Here is an 18,328-nt window from a genome sequence, read left to right on the forward strand (position 1 = left end):
AGAAAAACCAAAGATGGCGTTTGATCCCCGTGGTCCCCGAAGCTCCAATTTTATGACACGCAAACAGGGATCCCTGAAATTGTAGGTGTCAAATTTCATTACGGTCACTATTGTTTAAACCCCATTTAAGACTTAAAATCTGTTTTTGTAGTCACATTTTTAAGTTTTACACATTTTTCCTCCATTTATTTTAGTAAATTTGTATTGCATAGCACTCGTGTACCAATTATGGATCTACTGATGTCTATTTTATTGAAATCCACTCAATAGTTTAGGCGCTAGAAGTAAAAATATGATTTACTATTCGGCGGCTATTCAAGGCGGCTGTATTAAGTTTTCTTTAATAAAACAGGTGTATACAGGTTGTGAAGGGCAAGAGGAATCTACCGATATGTCATTTTAAAAAATCCGTCCAGTATCCTGAGCTACAGGGTGTACTGATTTTCAGTATTTAAACCATAACCCTACTTTCTGTTTAAGTCGCAGTCGAGTAAAATGTTGATATTGGAGTAGAACGTGTACAAATGAATAGGCAAAAGTGGAATTCATATTCCTCCAAGTTTCATATTAAGAGAATATCCCCTGAAAGGGTATAAGCGCTAAATCTGGATTCAGCTATTATTTTCTATAACAAGATGTATTTTTTCCGCAAAGTTATCTAGGACTTTTTTGTGTAGAATTTAATAAGCTTTAATGTTGCCTTACACCATATTTTCATAGATAACGTATGATTAGAGTAAAACGCAAATTTCTCCAGGATGGTACACATTTTCCAAGATGGCTGCGATTCCTCGAGGTCCCCAAATGTCAAATAGTGTGGACATGAAAAAGAGACTAATTAACATACATACCAAATTTCATATCTTTGGAAGGATTTCGAGGTGAGACTTAATCAGATTGTGCTATTATATGTACTCTTTATTTTGAACGTTGTCGAGATACAAGACTTAGTAGGTGTAACAAATACAATCGTTCGGTCAAATGCCGCATGTATCGAAAATTCACATGCGATGCAAGATCTATGAAACCCTTGACACACGCTAAACCTGTGGTTCTAGAAATCCGTCTTCATGCAAGCTCCACGGCTGCTAAGGCATTGAGCGGCGAATAATCCAGTGAGCGATACTTGCTATAGGTATACAAAAGAGACTGCCAAAGTTTAAAATACGTAAAGATAGAGCAACCCTAAGAGACCTCTTTATGTAGGCGCATTGCCGCGTCGAGTTATTGTAGGGGCCTAGGGGGTCTTAAGTACGAGTATGTATTCCCAACTCAAACCACACATAAACACAGGCATTGCTATGGCAAACATAGAATATCACTAGAACTTTGTCTTTAGGTGCGTAAAGTCCAGGTATAGAAAATGCGTCGTTTGATTGCGCGTATAATTAGCGCAACTCATGCTAGGCTCGCATAAAGTGTGCAATCTATAGCAAACTAGCGCGTGTACTTGCGAATCTGGACGCATCTTTAGAATGGGTGTTTTTTTGTATTCAGGATCCACCGCTGCAGCCACAAGTACCAGCTGCGTACGAGCCCGACTAACGGTTCCGCTTCGATCACCAGCCCCTTTCTGCACTGCACCGCATCTCTGGGGCAGACCCAGCATCTCTTTGTGCGGTACGTAAGCAAACCAACCCTGCAAAGGCAAGATAATAATTTTAGGTCAGGAAATGAATGCCCAAAAAAAGTTATAGAGGGAAATGCTTGGAACACAATTTTTGACTTCGTAGCTTTGTTTCATATCAAAAGTCCCCGGCCGTAACCCTGGTGCTGGGGTATCTCGGAAACTATGCGTCTTAGCGACTTGGACACCTTTCCGAAGTAAAAACATATAAACTTTAAACAAATAACTTTTTTTTTAATTTCCCAGGCTCGATAATACACCAGAGCGTAACGGACGATATAGTAACTAGTGTAGTGGATCAACCCACTAGCACTACCAGGTACAACTGGGACACGTCTAAAAAGGTAGTAGATCACGATAAGATACAATGGGCACTATCAACATTTCAGCCATACAAAGCCCCGGGGCCAGATGGGATCTACCCCATACTACTACAAGAGGGCGCCAATGTACTAATACCACACTTAGGTAGACTGTACAGAGCGTGCATAGCCTTCGGACACGTGCCACGTGTGTAGAAGATGGTAAAAGTAACATACCTGCCTAAACCAGGCAAAGCAGATTACACAAAAGCCAAATCGTACAGGCCGATAAGTCTGTCATCATTGGAGAAACTGGTAGACAGACATATAAGGGATGGTCCTCTTAAGAGACATCCACTGCACCAATTGCAATGTGCGTACCAGCCGGGTAAATCGACTGAAACGGCACTACACCTGGTGACAACCAGAGCAGAGCAGGCGATAGAGAACAAGGAACTATGCCTAGCCACTTTTCTAGACGTGGAGGGGGCATTTGACCGCACCACGTATCAGGCAATCAGCATTGCAGCATCTAAACATGGCATAGAACCGACAATCTGTAGATGGATTGGTACTATGCTAGCCGACTAATAAAGTCCACCCTCATGGGAGATAAAATATTAGCCACGGCCACGAAGGGTTGCCCACAGGGGGGGGGGGGGGGGTTCTTTCACCGACTTTCTGGAGCCTGGTAGTGAACTCACTGCTGGAAGAACTAAACAAAGGCCCAATATACACGGTAGGGTATGCAGATGATTTAGTGATTCTTGTAAACGGGAAATTCCCGGGAACGGTATCGGAAATCATGAATACAGCACTGAAGCAAGTGGAGAGGTGGTGCAACCATCATCAACTCTCCATCAATCCTGGCAAAACAGTAGTAGTATACCAGGAAAAAGACCCTTAACGGCATGAAGCAGCTGAAGCTTTATGGAAGGGTACTGGAAATGTCCGATGAAGTGAAATATCTAGGTTTAACACTAGATAAAGAACTGAACTCGAAAAAGCATGTCGAAACTACCATAACCAAGGCACTGAGGGTGTTTGGAATGTGTAGAACGGCATATGGCAAAACGTGGGGTTTAAACCCAAAGGTACTGAGATGGATCTATACCATGATGGTAAGACCTATCATTCTGTACGGATGCCTGGCATGGTGGCCAAGGACACTAAAGAGCACATGCAGGGATGCCCTTACGAAAATACAAAGAACGGCGTGCATGGCTATTACTGGCGCGTTTAGAACGACGCCAACAGCGGCGATGGAGGTACTACTAGACCTCCCGCCGCTACACCTAGTGATACAGTCTGAGGCGCGGAAATCGTTACACAGGCTGGCTTTGACAGGCCTCTGGAGCGATAGCAAGCTAAAGACTAAATAGGCCGGTCAGCACAGTTCAAAATGTATGAGAAATCTACATTAATTCTCACATTAGAGATTTTTTGAGATGTGATTACCTATATTACAAATAATATATTTTGAAAAAAATCTCCACAAAATATGTCAATTTTTTTTTATAAATCCAAATTATTACTAAAATAGAAAAATAAACCAAAACATCAATCCCCACACTAGAGATTTTCTAATATGCTGTTCTCAAGCATATACTCATTAAGGTTTTTATATTTTCTTCCAGCTTGACACAGAAACCTGCCCTCAATAACTTTCTTTATTAATTTTTTTTTTACATAAAAATAACAACTAATGTGTACATAAAAATTACATGTTAATTAAGCTCTTTATATTTACTTCTACAAAAAAATCTGTTTTTATATTTTCTTCCAGCTTGACACAGAAACCTGCCCTCAATAACTTTCTTTATTAAAATTTTTTTTTTACATAAAAATTACAACTAATGTGTACATAAAAATTACATGTTAATTAAGCTCTTTATATTTACTATATTCTACAAAAAAATCTCTAACGTAAATGAATCCGTTTAATTACTATTAACCATTTTTGTTTCGATTTTTTTTTGTTGCTTATAGAAAATGGACACTCGACTTTTGTTTCACCTTCATAAATCTCTTACTCATGTTAGTGTAATAACAAAAAAAATCTCACGTATATGTAATATTGTATGGAATACAACCATAATTATTACGACGTCCAAGCTATTTAAATTACCCACGCAGACACTAACTGACGGGTACTGATTCACTGTAGAGAACGTTTGATCGACTTCCATATCTCCGTCTCACTTCAATGTTCGCGGTAGACGATCGGTCCGCTTGAACTGCCGAGAGTTCGCGATGCGGTCGACCGTTAATTCTCCCATGACTAACTTACCCAGTTTCATCGGTACGCGTAACGATTATTTACGCATGTTTAATTTTGATTGCGCGCTTACTTAACACACCTCAGGCAAAGCTCCGATAAAACGCGCAATGCATACATTGCGGCATATATCTCACGGTTGTCAGCTATGAGGCTATGACATAGCAATGACAGACAGTGGCAGTTAGTGCCAAATTAGAATACAGACTTTTCTACCAACCATAAAGTTTAGTGCAAAGAGAATTTTAAAATCCTTAGTGAAAACCTCACGGTTTGTGCGAAATTGAGCGTTAAGCTATGCTATGCTAGCTATGATAGCTATGCTAATAAAGATGATGGTGTGATTTACGGAAATTAATAATAGATATAATTTATTTTATTGTATAATACATTCCCGTTTCATTTACACCCAATATTATATCTTTTTCCGTAATCAAATGCGTTTATAATTACTGTAACCGTCTGTGTAGTGTGTAGTGTACCATAATATACGCGATGGTTTGTCCTCCGGGCCCAAAATCGATGATCCCCTTTGATTATTTATTTTAAATGAACGTCAAAATCCAGACAGGAAATTTGATTTTGACATTTACGGCTACTGCCGTAGCAGTCGACAGCAATGTCGCGCTTCAATATTGCTGCAGTCGACTGCATTGCTGCAGAAAACGTGAAAAAGGTCATTCAATTCAATGGGTAGTAGGGTTATGAGATGAAATGACGCAATAATGAAACTTTAGTAAATTAACAATATTATATTAAATCATTATTACATATTATTTTACTCGCACTAAAAGGTTTTAATACAGTTGCGAAAAAATTATAAAAACAACAAGTGAGGAATAAAAACAACAAGTAAGGAATAAAAACTTTGGAAACTTAAAACGCCGCTTAGTAAGCAAAAACGCCTCTTTTTTGACAGGCGTTTCGGCAGCTATTCCTTTAAAGTGATATTTTCCAGAATGAACAATAAATGGGCTACATTGTCCATTTTTTATTTAGTGCAAATCGCCACACTGTAATTGTAACAGGGAAAATTGACACAAAAAATTACATAACATTTAAATTTTTTGTAAACAACTCATTTTTTTTGTATGGAAAGGTCTAATAATTATTTCAAAAATGAATTCCTCGTTCCTAAATTATACGAAAATGATATATAAGTTGCCCTAGTTGCTAAGAACAGGAAGAAATATAGCATAGATTGGACTTGGGGAGCCGACCCTTTCACCCCCCTTTTGGGGGGCGTTACGATCTCGTGGCTACCGGGCTGAATCAGTTTTATTTGCCCTAAGGAACAATCAATCGTGCCAAGCGGCATCGCCTGAGACAAAAGTGCATACTCAATGCGCTTACTTACCACTATAATTTAATAATAAAATTAATGGGCCCTGGAGGGAAATTCTCTGAAAACCTTAAGTTAGCTCATTTTACTTAAAGAAGACATTCTTCTGTTTTTAAAAAGAAACTAAACTGCATTCAAAGGTTTTTAATTTATTTTTTCAATTTTGCTTGTCTAAAAATATTCTTGAGTACTAAATATTTATTTATTTATTTATTTTAAACTTTATTGCACAAGAACAAGTACAAATAGCGGACTTAATTCCTTGAGGCATTCTCTACCAGTCAACCACTGGGCCAAACAGAAATTGTTAAGGTGGGTGCAGTGCGATGCGAAAAAAAAAATTTCTAAATATAAATTCTAATACTAACGCCAATATACAAACTAGTAATATTTATATACTATAATACCTTTATAAACTACATAAATAAACAATATAAATATATATACAAATTTATCATATAATATACATAAATATATATTTGCATGTGCGGGGAAGGGGGGAGCGGGGGGGGTGTCCCACTAGACAGTATCTAGCAGGTGCTTGTAGAGCATTCGTTTGAAAGTCAGCTTGTTTGGGGCTTGTCTAATCGTTCGAATCGAATTCCAAAGACAGATTGCTTGAACAGCGAAAGAAGACGTGAGAAAACCGGTATGGTGAGGGAGAACAGAGAGTTTAAGAGAGCGGGCAGCGCGCAGCTCGCAGCCTGGGCGTGGGGTAATAAAGCTGAAGTTACATTTGAGATATTCTGGAGTGATGGGCTCAAATAGGATAGAGAAGAGTGAGGTGAAATATTCGATTGTATGGAAATTTTGTACGGCAGACGAGTGTAAGACCTAATGTTTCTTGAAGAAATGTTATCATTAACAGTAACTGTATCGACTAGTAGAATAAAATAGGGAGTGTTTATTGTTTGGAATTTTTAGTCGGTTCGATTCCCAGGCGAGACAAGCGAATTTCAAAAAACCTTTGATTGCAGTTTTGTTTCTTTTTAAAAATAAAATGAGCTAACTTAAGGTTTTAAGGCACTTTCCCTTCAGGGCCCATAAAAAATTTCCACACTGTATATTCAGAGCACGTCTTATTCTCAACTGTTAGACCTTAGACTAATATAACTCGATCACAAGTTTCCTTACAATTATACGTAATCGAGGGCCAGGTTCATACTGGTTTCATGTCGCGATGCGCTCGCTGACAAATACCAAGCGGTAAGAATTGCTGACATTTGCGTCTTTTCACTCTCACAGCTCCCACTACTAAAAGCATCGGATGACAGGATCGTTGAAAAGGGACAAACATATCGTTTGACGTTACGTTACTCTTCTCGTGAATTGTCAAAATTTAAAATTCGAAATTAGCTTTATAATTTGTCCGGGCGGCTATTCGAAGTATAACTAAGTGGACGGTCCTTACTAACCAGTAAGATTCAGATCAAGCATAATAGATAGTTGTAAGACTTCAAGGGTCTATTTATATCTGACACAGCATCCAGTATTCTAAACGTTTTGTGAATAGATATAAAAATTTGACAGCTATCGTTTTTCATATAAAGACAGACACTTAATGCATTGAACTATTGAACCTTAACGCAATGCCATAAGCCATAAGGTATACTTTCCTAATATACCTTGAGGCTAATTCGAACTTTTTTATTAAAGATGTCATTTTTTTCATTAGCGTGTGCGTTTCGCTCGTACTAGTTAAAATATGTTTTGGTGCGAGCGAGACGGTCGGGCGAATGATAACAAAATGATATATTATTGACATCTTAAATAAAGTTCGAATTGGCCTCTGTGAATGCCTGGAAATACCGCATACTTTTTAATTTTTTTATGCTGGAAATTGATTTAATTATCGAGAGAAAAATGAATATGTTATTCTTCCATAACTTGTGCAGTTACTGGCAAAAAACTAGAAATGTCCATTAATTGAGCAGAACATTATTTGCTGTTTGTTTCCAAAATCTTGCTGCTATTCTACAAAAATAGTAGTGACTCGGGAGATTTTTAAACATGATCGATACAACTACTTCATAACCACCATAGTAAACTTTTCTCTCGGTGTGGGAGTTCCTCGGTCATGAAAAACTAACAAAATAATTATTTGTTTCAATAAATCTATAATTTACATTATTGTCGAGAGATATTCTGACCTTGTAGTCGTATAAGCTTCATAACCCATTCTACGAAAAATATCTTATGTGGGAATTATTGTTTAAGTAGTATAAAATATTTAAAAAAAAGTTTTATTTCTCAAAAACGGGAACTGATATCAAGTTGTTACTTTACAGTCGGGTATTCAATATGATATAGAATTCACCCATGTAGAAAAATTTGAGTGTGCATTTAATGTAACTTAAACTTTATATTGACTCCACTATAAACACACAAACATGGAATGTGACAATTTCATGAAAAGGATTACGAATATGGGCTGCGATAAGATGCAACCCAAATTTGTGTTCCGTAAGAATTTTAATGTTAAAGTTCCAACAAGGGCTGAATGGACCGAAGGTCTTAAAGCACCAATGTCTGATGAAAATGACATCATATGGTACACAGACGGGTCCAAGACAGATTCTGGTACTGGGGCAGGCATTTATGCAAATGACTTTAGTAGTAGCATAAGCATGGGCAATTACGCCACTGTCTTCCAAGCCGAGACATACGCTATAATTGCCTGTGTACCTATACATGAGAATATAGTTAGGCAAACCCAAGGGAAGAATATCTATATACTCAGCGACAGTCAAGCTGCACTCAAAGCACTTAAGGCGCCCAGAGTGGACTCTAGACTGGTATACAATGGCATCCAAGCTCTGAACAAGCTTGGAAGGCAAAACCAAAGTGCAACTGGTATGGATCCCAGGGCACGAGGGATTCATAGGCAATGAAAATGCAGATGAACTTGCCAGAGCCGGATCTGCAAACAACCTTATAGGTCCGGAACCATTCGTGGGGCTCTCACAGGGAACCAGGGGACCAAAGACCAGGAAGAATGGGACAGTCTGACGGGTCTAAAGCACTCAAAGCTCTTTATACAAGGGGTAGACTCTGGTTGGAGCAAAACTCTTTGGAAACTTAGCAAACGGCAACTCCAAATAATAACGGGGGTGTTTACTGGCCATTACGGGGTCAAGGGAATCCTGGCCAAGATGGGGCACGCTGACAACACCGATTGTTGTATGTGTGGCGAAGAGGAAGAGACAATAGAACACCTTATGTGTGAATGTCACGCCCTCGCCAGACAAAGAATGAAGGACTTTGGAACAGGCTATCTGGAACCAAAGGAATTCAAAACGCAACCCATAAGGTCCATCATTCGGCATATGGAGATTGTGGGGAAAACTCTTGAGTAGCGGACGGATCTTTCCTAGGGGGTAACTGCACAAAAGATCCCTATGGGTCGAAGTGTATGCGTAAGGGCCCCCGAAATTATAAGATAAGATAAGATAAGATAAGATAACATTGACACCATTCCTAAGTAAAAACATAATTTAATTTTTTTTAAACTACGCTTAAACCGCTGAACCGATTTCGTTGAAATCTGGTATAGAAATGATGTTAGTCCCGGGACAGTACATAGGATAGTTTTTATAATCAAAATCATCTTTTAAGGGTGTGAAAGTGGTGTGAAAAGTGGGGTGGAAATTTGTATGGGGAATCAATAACTGCTGAACCTGTTTAAATAATTATTTGGGTCTACATGTTTGATTTAGTAGAAAATAATACCAAACATGACTTTAAACCTAAATTTAAACAGTAATAACCCCAGGAATTCAACTTCGGCGAAGAAGCTGAATTCCCCTCACACCAAATTTCACACCTTCAAAGTATGATTTTTTAAATAAAATAGTAGATTGTGTCATAAGGGAGCAAAATGACATATTTACGGCGAGGGCGTACAATTGAATTCTAAACGAAGCGAAGGATTCAAGTGTTAACGCCCAAGGTGAAAATAATTTTGCTACCATGTGACACATACCTCTTTTCACATCACCTATGAGGAAATTACATACATTAGGTTTCAAAACATTATTATTTTATGCAAGGATCGATACGGACAAAGTGCCAAAAATATGTATACACGACCTTAGTATAGGTATAGGTACATACTTCTGACACTTTGTCCGTATCGATATTTTCAGACGTGACTGTACTGACAAATTAAAAGTACCTACAGCTCATAATTATGTACCTAATATCTTTTCAAAGACAGCAGCAAACACCTAAAATGATAGAATGAAAATCAAGTACATTATTTTTGTAGATTTTTCTGGTAACAAGTTACCCCTTTGAATCAAATCTTCGGAAGAACACAATGAAGACTGATATCACTTATATTTATTATTATAAAGTTATTGATTTAAACTAAGTATTTACAAATTTATACACAATACACAACCGCATAATTATGCTTTGTGAAATATTTGTACGAAACTTTTTAAATATAAACTTTTAAAATTGCATAGACAAGTATGGCTGCGTTTAAGGAGACTTAAAATGTGAAAATAAAAATTAAATTATTAAAATAATGTTCTTTACGTTTCTTTGTAAATTATGTTATGCTAATTTATTAATTTACTTAATTTAAATATACTATTAATTAATTCAAAATACAGTTATTGTTTACAATTACAACCAAATATTATTTAAGTTAGAAAAATTGTATGCACGTAATCGATTATACAGATATTGTAATCGATTATATGCATACTAATTTCATACGTCTTTCTGTCAATATTTCATACTGGCAACAAAATGTCCTTGAACAGAAAAGTGCCACTTTGATCCCTCCTAGCAGGGAAGAAAAATCCAGTTTCCGAATAGGTGATGTGAAAACAATATTATATCCTGTCTCGGGACTTAAAACATCTATTTACCAAATTTCAACTAAATCGGTTCAGCGGTTTAAGCGTGAAGAGGAGTTAAAAAAAAGTTATTTGTTTAAAGTTTATATGTTTTTGCTTCGGAAAGGTGTCGATGTTGATACCATAAATTAATTCAGCACCCCCGATTTATACGAAAACGTAACCAAACCCGGCCTAGCAGCTTCACTTATGTAGATAATCAAGATAAAAATGAGAGCCCTAAATAAACTTTAGAGCGGATATCTCAAAAACTATACAAGATATCAAAAAACTTGACGACTATTAACTGAAAAATAGAACCTTCAAACCCCCCCCCTCTCCCCCCCCCCAGCACCAGGGTTACGGTCGGGGACTTTTGATATGTTCATCTCCTAACTAGTCCAAACAAAGCTACGAAGTAAAAAATTGTGTTCCTAGCATTTCCCTTATTGCTTGGCCTATTTATCCCACCAAAAACGTTTTCATGTAAAATGTTGCCAAGATGAAACCATAAGGCTCGCACTGTCAAAAAGTTATCAGATCTTTTGTAGAGCCAAGCTTCTAACTCTACAAGCCTCTCAAGCTCTGCACAAACTCTACACTCTTTGTCAAAATATCACACTATCACTGAATACATTTTTCACCTTACGCCCATGTGACGGTAGCGAAACGGTCAAGCCACATATTTTGACTAAGGTGTAGAGTGTGAAGTTGGGGCTTGTAGAGTTAGAATCTTGGCTCTACAAGAGATCTGATAACTTTTTGACAGTGCGAGCCTTATGATTTCGTCTTGGCAACATTTTACATGAAAATGTTTTTGGTGTGTTCCCTTTTTTTTGTAAGTTGCTTATGACAATCTTCCATCTAATTTAAAGGGTTGGGGGTAGTTTAGGTACTATTAAAAATCCTGAAATACGAACTGCGGGCCTCTTTTATACAATCTGCATTTTTATCGATTACCCAAACAAACTTTAACCCCCTCTTCCCCCCTAACGCCCTTTTCCATCCCCTTTTTACCCTTATAGGGTGATCTTGGGGTAGAAAACTATTTTATATCCTTCCCCATAACAAAAACTATCTACATACCAAATTTCAACTAAATGGGTTCGGCGGTTATTGATTCCCAATACAAAATTTCACCCCCCTTTTCACCCCCTTAAGGGCTAAAAATTTCAAGATTTAAAATTTTTTTGGTGATTGTGTACTTAGACTATACTATCTTATATAACAAATTTCAGCTTCCTAGGACTTCAGGAAGTACTCTAAAGGTTTTAATGATCATCAGTGAGTAAGTGAGTCAGTGACGAAATCGGAGTTTTTTATATATGAATAAAATCTAAAGTATAAAAGCTATGCAATTGAAAATTATTATGCTTAATAAGACCACTATTGACATCATATCCCGAGATTTTTTTTTATCTGATATAATCCCAACCCAAGTTATGAGGGTTCAAAAAACCGACGAAGCGCTTCGAAAACATGTAGGTAGTGCCCTTGCGCTTCGCTTTGCTCGTCTTGGCGGGAGCACGGTAGTGGCAGATACTTAAGTCCATCCGTTTCTCGTTGTGCCAAAATTCATTAATTGTATTACATTGATTGTATTTCAATACTTTTTGTAAGAGTTATCGTCATATATGTAGTTATCTAAAAATTGTAAAATATAACTTTTTCTACTATAAAACCTAAATAATTAAAGAAAGTTAGGTAAGTATCTCAGTAGTACAAAAGACATCAACGCGTGCATAATATATGAATAGGTATTACTCATGAAATAGTCCCGCGTTGGTGTCTTTTCCACTGGACCGCGGCGCCACGTGATTGGTCAAATTTATTATGGTTGACTAAACCGTTTCGAAATGAATATTATAGTTGAGTTGGGAGCTCATACATGAAAAGTACCCAATTACAGTTTGGTATACGCAATCTTAATTCAACCATTACAGTCGACGAGTAGAAAAAAGCCATTTTTAAGATCCTAAGGGTGCGTTTCGAGCAGAGAGCGTGAGGATGGATAGGATGCGTTGCGAAGGTTTAATTAGTAATGTTTTTGTCAGGCGCGGCGAAAGGCGCATGCACTTCGACGGGAACTCGTTCATAGTGCGCAACGCAGGCCACTCCGCTGGCTTTGACGACAAGAACCAGCTGAAGGTGTACTGAGTACTGACCCCCGCCCACTCAGCACTCAGCACTCGGCCCCAGATGTTGTACGGATCGTTTGATTCCACTATGTGCTATCTAACCGTCGACCTGTTTACAAATTCCAATTACCAATCTTTTAATTTTATTCTAATCACGAAACACATTGGACAAGTCAACCGCAAAATTAGCATTTCTATTAATCATCGTTTTTAATTCGAGGAACTTAGTGTGTAAAGCTTGTTGACAAAGTTTATATCGCCAGTTTCGTTTTTAAATGTTATCATCTTACGACACTGCTAAGCTCACGTTTTTTATGTCAGGTATATGAGTGAGTAGGTACCTACAGTCAAGTCATAGTGATTAAGATTACAGTTTCATGATTCTGTGATATAACGTGCATCATCTTTAATAAACTCAAGTCCACCTTATTATTTTATAAACATTTTGAATACGGTAGACAGATGTTATTACATTTGTCAACGTTGTATAGTCAGCGCCGAAAATAACACTATTTATCATTTTTATTTTGATACGTACTTTTTCTTAGATTATACTGAAACCCTCTTAATTGCTTATTTTTTGTTATTATTACATAAGTGTCCGTTAAGTATTATTACACGCCTACATAACATCTTTCGTTCTTTACCTGCTGCTCCCGGCGGAGAATGTGATGATTCTCCGCACCCACACCCGCACCCGCCCTGATCAGTTGCAAATAGGGTATTTGACACTAGTCAAATCAGTCTTTTTTTGAACTGTCAAAACGATTTTACTACTATGGAATTTATATGAAACACTAGCATGTGACGTCACAATCAAACTACCTACTCTTTATAGTTTTATACGGGTTTTAAAATATAAATTGTGTCTAAAAATAACTGTTGTCTACGTTACTCCATTAATCTTCTGGTGCTTTATTTCATGCATGGTGTAAAATAACTTATTTTAAATACAGCCATATACCCTATTGCAATCGAAAAAAGAGTCTTTCGGCGACCCACTAGAGTTGATGGCGAATTACTTCATCGTCCATTCGACGCCCCAGTGGCGCCTGTATAAGTACCACACGTGGACGTGGATCCCGAGGAGGATAACACCAGCAGTCGCAAGGGGCTGCTGCGTGTCCACGCCAACACTAGGAGGGTACATCTTTGACGGCTGCGTCTTCTACACAGTCAAGAAACTGCACCCCAACCTATGGAGTTGTACTCGGACCGTAAGACGGATGGGCAGCGTATGAGACTGCTGATCAAGCTTACCCAAGATGCGGCCCCCGGGGACTACCATTACCTGCAGATCTACAATCTGATAATAAGAAAATGCTTCTATAAGCTGAACTTGCAGCTGATGGGCAGGGACTTTTTCGACCCTGATGCTAAGGTTGACATACCAGAATATAAGCTGCAGATTTGGCTGGGCTACAAAACCACTATCAATCAATATGAGGACGGCCCCGACACCAGGATACAGAAGCTGCTCGCCTTTAACAGGCGCTTTACGCAAAACAAGGAGGTGGATGCGGAATTGGGGACATGGGACCTCAAACTAGCAAATGAACTGATCAAGTTCAACTCCTGGCTGTCTACTCCCGCCGGAGAACATCACGCAGGGCGACGGACGTAAAAACCCCGCCGGCCTCATCACTGAAGGCTGGACTAGAGACATGAGGTCTCGGCCGCTGTTCTCTTTCGGTCCGTGCCCCTTGTGTGTGGTGACGCCGAGAGCTTCGTGTCGCTCATCATGAAGACTGGCGGCGGGGCCGGCTTCAGAATGCCGCAACCGGAAATTGTGTCCATCCAGCGTGACGGGTCGATGGAGTACGCTAACATGTGCGAGGACGTCATCGCAAAGAAGAACCCGGCCCTCATTCTGTGCGTCTTTGCAAGACAGATGGCGGACAGGTACGAAGCTATCAAGAAGAAGTGCACGGTGGACCGCGCCGTGCCCACGCAGGTGGTGTGCGGCCGCAACATGACCAGCAAGTCCGCCATGTCCATCGCCACCAAGGTGGCCATACAGATCAACTGCAAGCTGGGCGGCGCGCCGTGGACGGTGGACATCCCGCTGCCCAACCTCATGGTGATCGGGTACGACGTATGCCACGACACGCCACGCGCAGCAAGGAAAAGAGCTTCGTCGCCTAAGTGGCCTCTATGGACCGCCAGCAGACGCGCTACATCTCCTCCGTCAACGCGCACACCGCACACCTCCGGCGAGGAGCTCTCCTTTCACATGGGCTTCAACATCACCGTTGCGCTCAAGAAGTACCGCCAGAATCGACCAGAGGCTGCCGTCGCACATCATCATTTACCGTGACGGCGTGGGCGACGGACAAATCCCCTATGTGCATAGCCACGAGGTGGGTGAAATAAAGAAAAAGCTGAACGAGGTTTACGCGGAGTTGCCGTACAAGCTGTGCTTCATCATCGTGTCGAAGCGCATCAACACGCGCATCTTCGTGGCGCGCGGCCGCGGCGAGAACCCGCAGCGCGGCACCGTCATCGACGACGTCGTCACGCTGCCAGATAGATACGGCTTGTTCCTCGTGTCCCAAAACGTGCGTGAGGGAACCATCGCACCGACGTTTTACAACGTCATCGAGGATTCTACTGGCCTGACCCCTGATCATATGCAGCGGTTGACGTACAAGCTGACGCACCTATACTTCAATAATTGTTCATGCGTGCGCGTGCCGTGATGCCGTCCGTGTGTGGCAGTACGCTACGCGTACAAGCCTTCCCTTCGCCTTCCTCGCCGCCAACTCGCTGCAGAACCAGCCGCACTACTCGCTCAACGAGACCCTCTACTCTTCCTCCTCTTACTAATATAATATAATATACTATAGTCTAGTTATATTATATTCGGCCAACAAGGTTCATCTCCTTACTTCGTACAAACACTTGTGATGTGACGAATGCCGTTACGATATCATTTCTCTGGGACGCTATCTCACATAACTCACATTGATCCAGGGGCGTAGCTAGAGGATATGGCGCCCGGGGCAGTCACCAACAAAAGTTTCCCTGCTGCTGCATTTTGCCCCCCCCCCTTGGGTGGCGCCCGAGGCACTTGCCCCCTCTGCCCCCCCCCCCCCCCTAGTTACGCCACTGCATTGATCTATCACGTTTCCTTTGATCAGATAGTAGGGATTATATAAAATATTATAACAATCTAAAAACATTTTTATACTGGATTGTTGAAATGAAAACTATGTATATCTCTCTAATCTAACATATCATGTGTGGTAATAGACCGGTTCAGTGGAATTATGCAATCGTAATTGCATATAGAAATGAGCTTAGCAGTAGGTATTTTGTAAAGCAGACTTCATTTTCCTCACGTTATATTCGGATTTATCTACATTGCGCTTGTCCCATCTGTTTCTTTGCTTGAAAGTTCAAAGTAACTATAATATTATGAGTTAATAAATAACAATAATAATTATTGCCATTGTTTTTTTCGTGTTTGTTGCGAAAAGTATTCCAATTCCAATTCCAAATTATTTATTTGTTAAACATAGGTGTACAACAGGTCTTAAATGTATAATATAGTATCACAATGTTTCGCCACATGGCAAACAAATAGCTACAGAGCCGTAGCGTTAAATTATAAACTAGTCTTAATAAAATATACACAATACAACAAATTAAAAGCAAATGAAATCTCCTGTAGGCCGAGCACATGATTGACGCGACAGTATCTCGCCGCGAGATAGACTACCCGTCTTTTACTAACTGTATAAATTAAAGGGGGACGGGTAGTCTATGTCGCGGCGAGATACTCTCGCGCCAATCATGTGCTAGCCCGGCTGAGTCAGACAAAAATCTTGAATTGAATAATATGCTTTACTTACTAGGAAATCATATAACATTTTTTTAAATTTCTTTAAATCATCAATTACCAAAATTTGTTTTGGTAGCTTATTATAAATTTTTGGTGCCATTCCAAAAAAGCTTTTTGCTAATAACGCTGTTTTACATGATCTAGATTGTATTCTATTTTGATGGCGATAACTTATGAAATAGGAGAATTGGTCAGGGTTATACTTAACATGTAATAGAGACAGGGAAGCGTGAGAATATTTAGCTTAATAAAGTAGGGTTTACATGATTCCATGTTTTGTATACCGCATACTGATCGTAAACACTTTTTTTGAGCTCTGAAAACTAATTCTCTATCAGTACAATTACCCCAGAATATAACCCCGTATCTCAAAGTTGATGTAACATGAGCGTGATAAGAGATTAAAACAGTCGACTGGTTTACAACTTTTCGCAAATTATGTAAGGCATATGAATATTTATTTAGTTTTTTACAAACATTGTCTATGTGGTTTGTCCAACTTAATGTTCGATCTAAGGTTAGACCCAAAAAAGTTGTTGAATCCGTTTCTTCAATGTCCTGATCTTTGTATGTAATTTTCAAATCAGAATCAGTTCTTTTCTCTGTTTAAAGGTCATTGTTTTGGTTTTATTTAAGTTGATAAAAAGATTATTTTGATATAGCCAATCGATTATTAATTCTATTGTTTTATTAATGTGTTGTTCAAATGATGATGGGTCTTCGCTAGTAAAAATCACTGTACTATCATCTGCAAATAAAATTATTTTATCAGTGATTGCTTGTGGCAGATCGTTAATATAGACCAAAAAGAGGAGCGGGCCTAAGACGCTTCCTTGTGGGACGCCAGAATTTGTTTGTTTTAAATCTGAATAAAATGTGACCTCTTTTTTAGACAACACAAATTCGAGTTATTTGTGTGACTTGCTTTCTATTTGTCAAGTAGGATTGTAGTAAATTGTAGGTATTTCCACGGATACCATAATTATACAGTTATGATAATAAAATTTTATGGTCAACAAAATCAAAAGCTTTTGTTAAATCCATATACAATGCTGTAACAGGTACTTTCTTATCTAACTGTGACGTGATTGTGTTAAGTAGATCATAAATGGCCATGTTTATGGATTTATTTTTGCGGAAACCTTTTTGCTCGTCAGCAAAGAGGTTATGTGATTCAAGAAAGCTACTTAAATTGAAATAAATTACTTTTTCTATTATCTTGGAGAAAATAGGTATCAATGCCACTGATCTGTAATTAGTTATCTTTTTTATCTCCTTTTTTGTACAAAGGTCGAACGATGGTAGTTTTTATTTTATCCAGAAATATTCCTTGTTCAATACACATGTTTATAATAAAACTAAGTGGTGCTGCAATGATTTTTGAAACTGTTTTAACTATTTTTGTATTTATCCCGTCATTTCCTGTGTTGGTGTTTTTCAGAGAGTTGATAATTATTCTTATGTCATCTGGATTTGTTGGTTTCATAAAAATCGAATTAACAGAATTGTACGTCATTGTCGTGTTACTTATAGTGTGTATTTATATTAATTGAGTTATCACCTATTGTATTAAGATGAACATAGTGGTTATTGAATGTCTGTGCTATATCTTTGGGGTCAGTTATATTTTTTCCATTATAGTAGTTGATTTCTGAAATGTTATCATTTATGTGTCTCATTTTTGATCTATTTATAATGTTCCAGGTGGCTTTTGACTTGTTGGATGAATTTTGAATATAGAAATTATTTTGAGATTTTTTTGTGAGCAACATTATTTTTTTAAGTTTTTTAGAGTAGTGTTTAAATTCATTTTTATTGTCAGTGGTTGGCTGCAATCTACTTTTCCACAATAATTCTCTTTTCTTTTTACAGCATTTCTGTATGCCACGAGTGATCCACTTTGGTTTATTAATTGAAGATATTTTGCATTTTATAAAGGGAAAACATAAG

General features: G+C 38.6%; 1 protein-coding gene and 1 pseudogene across 1 annotated transcript in view; both read left to right on the forward strand.

The window, feature by feature from the left end:
- The window catches only part of LOC134754488 (uncharacterized), a 43,610-nt gene extending 30,462 nt beyond the window's left edge, over positions 1-13,148 (forward strand). The window contains exons 7-8 of the mRNA XM_063690822.1: positions 1,498-1,620; positions 12,451-13,148. Coding sequence (XP_063546892.1) covers positions 1,498-1,620; positions 12,451-12,553 — 226 coding nt within the window. The 3' untranslated portion in view covers positions 12,554-13,148. The remainder of the gene's footprint in view (positions 1-1,497; positions 1,621-12,450) is intronic.
- Positions 13,149-13,205: 57 nt separating this feature from the next.
- LOC134754714 (piwi-like protein Siwi) lies at positions 13,206-15,360 on the forward strand (annotated as a pseudogene).
- Positions 15,361-18,328: the final 2,968 nt, after the last annotated feature.

The sequence above is a fragment of the Cydia strobilella genome, chromosome Z (genome assembly GCF_947568885.1).
Source record: "Cydia strobilella chromosome Z, ilCydStro3.1, whole genome shotgun sequence".
Lineage (NCBI taxonomy): Eukaryota > Metazoa > Arthropoda > Insecta > Lepidoptera > Tortricidae > Cydia > Cydia strobilella.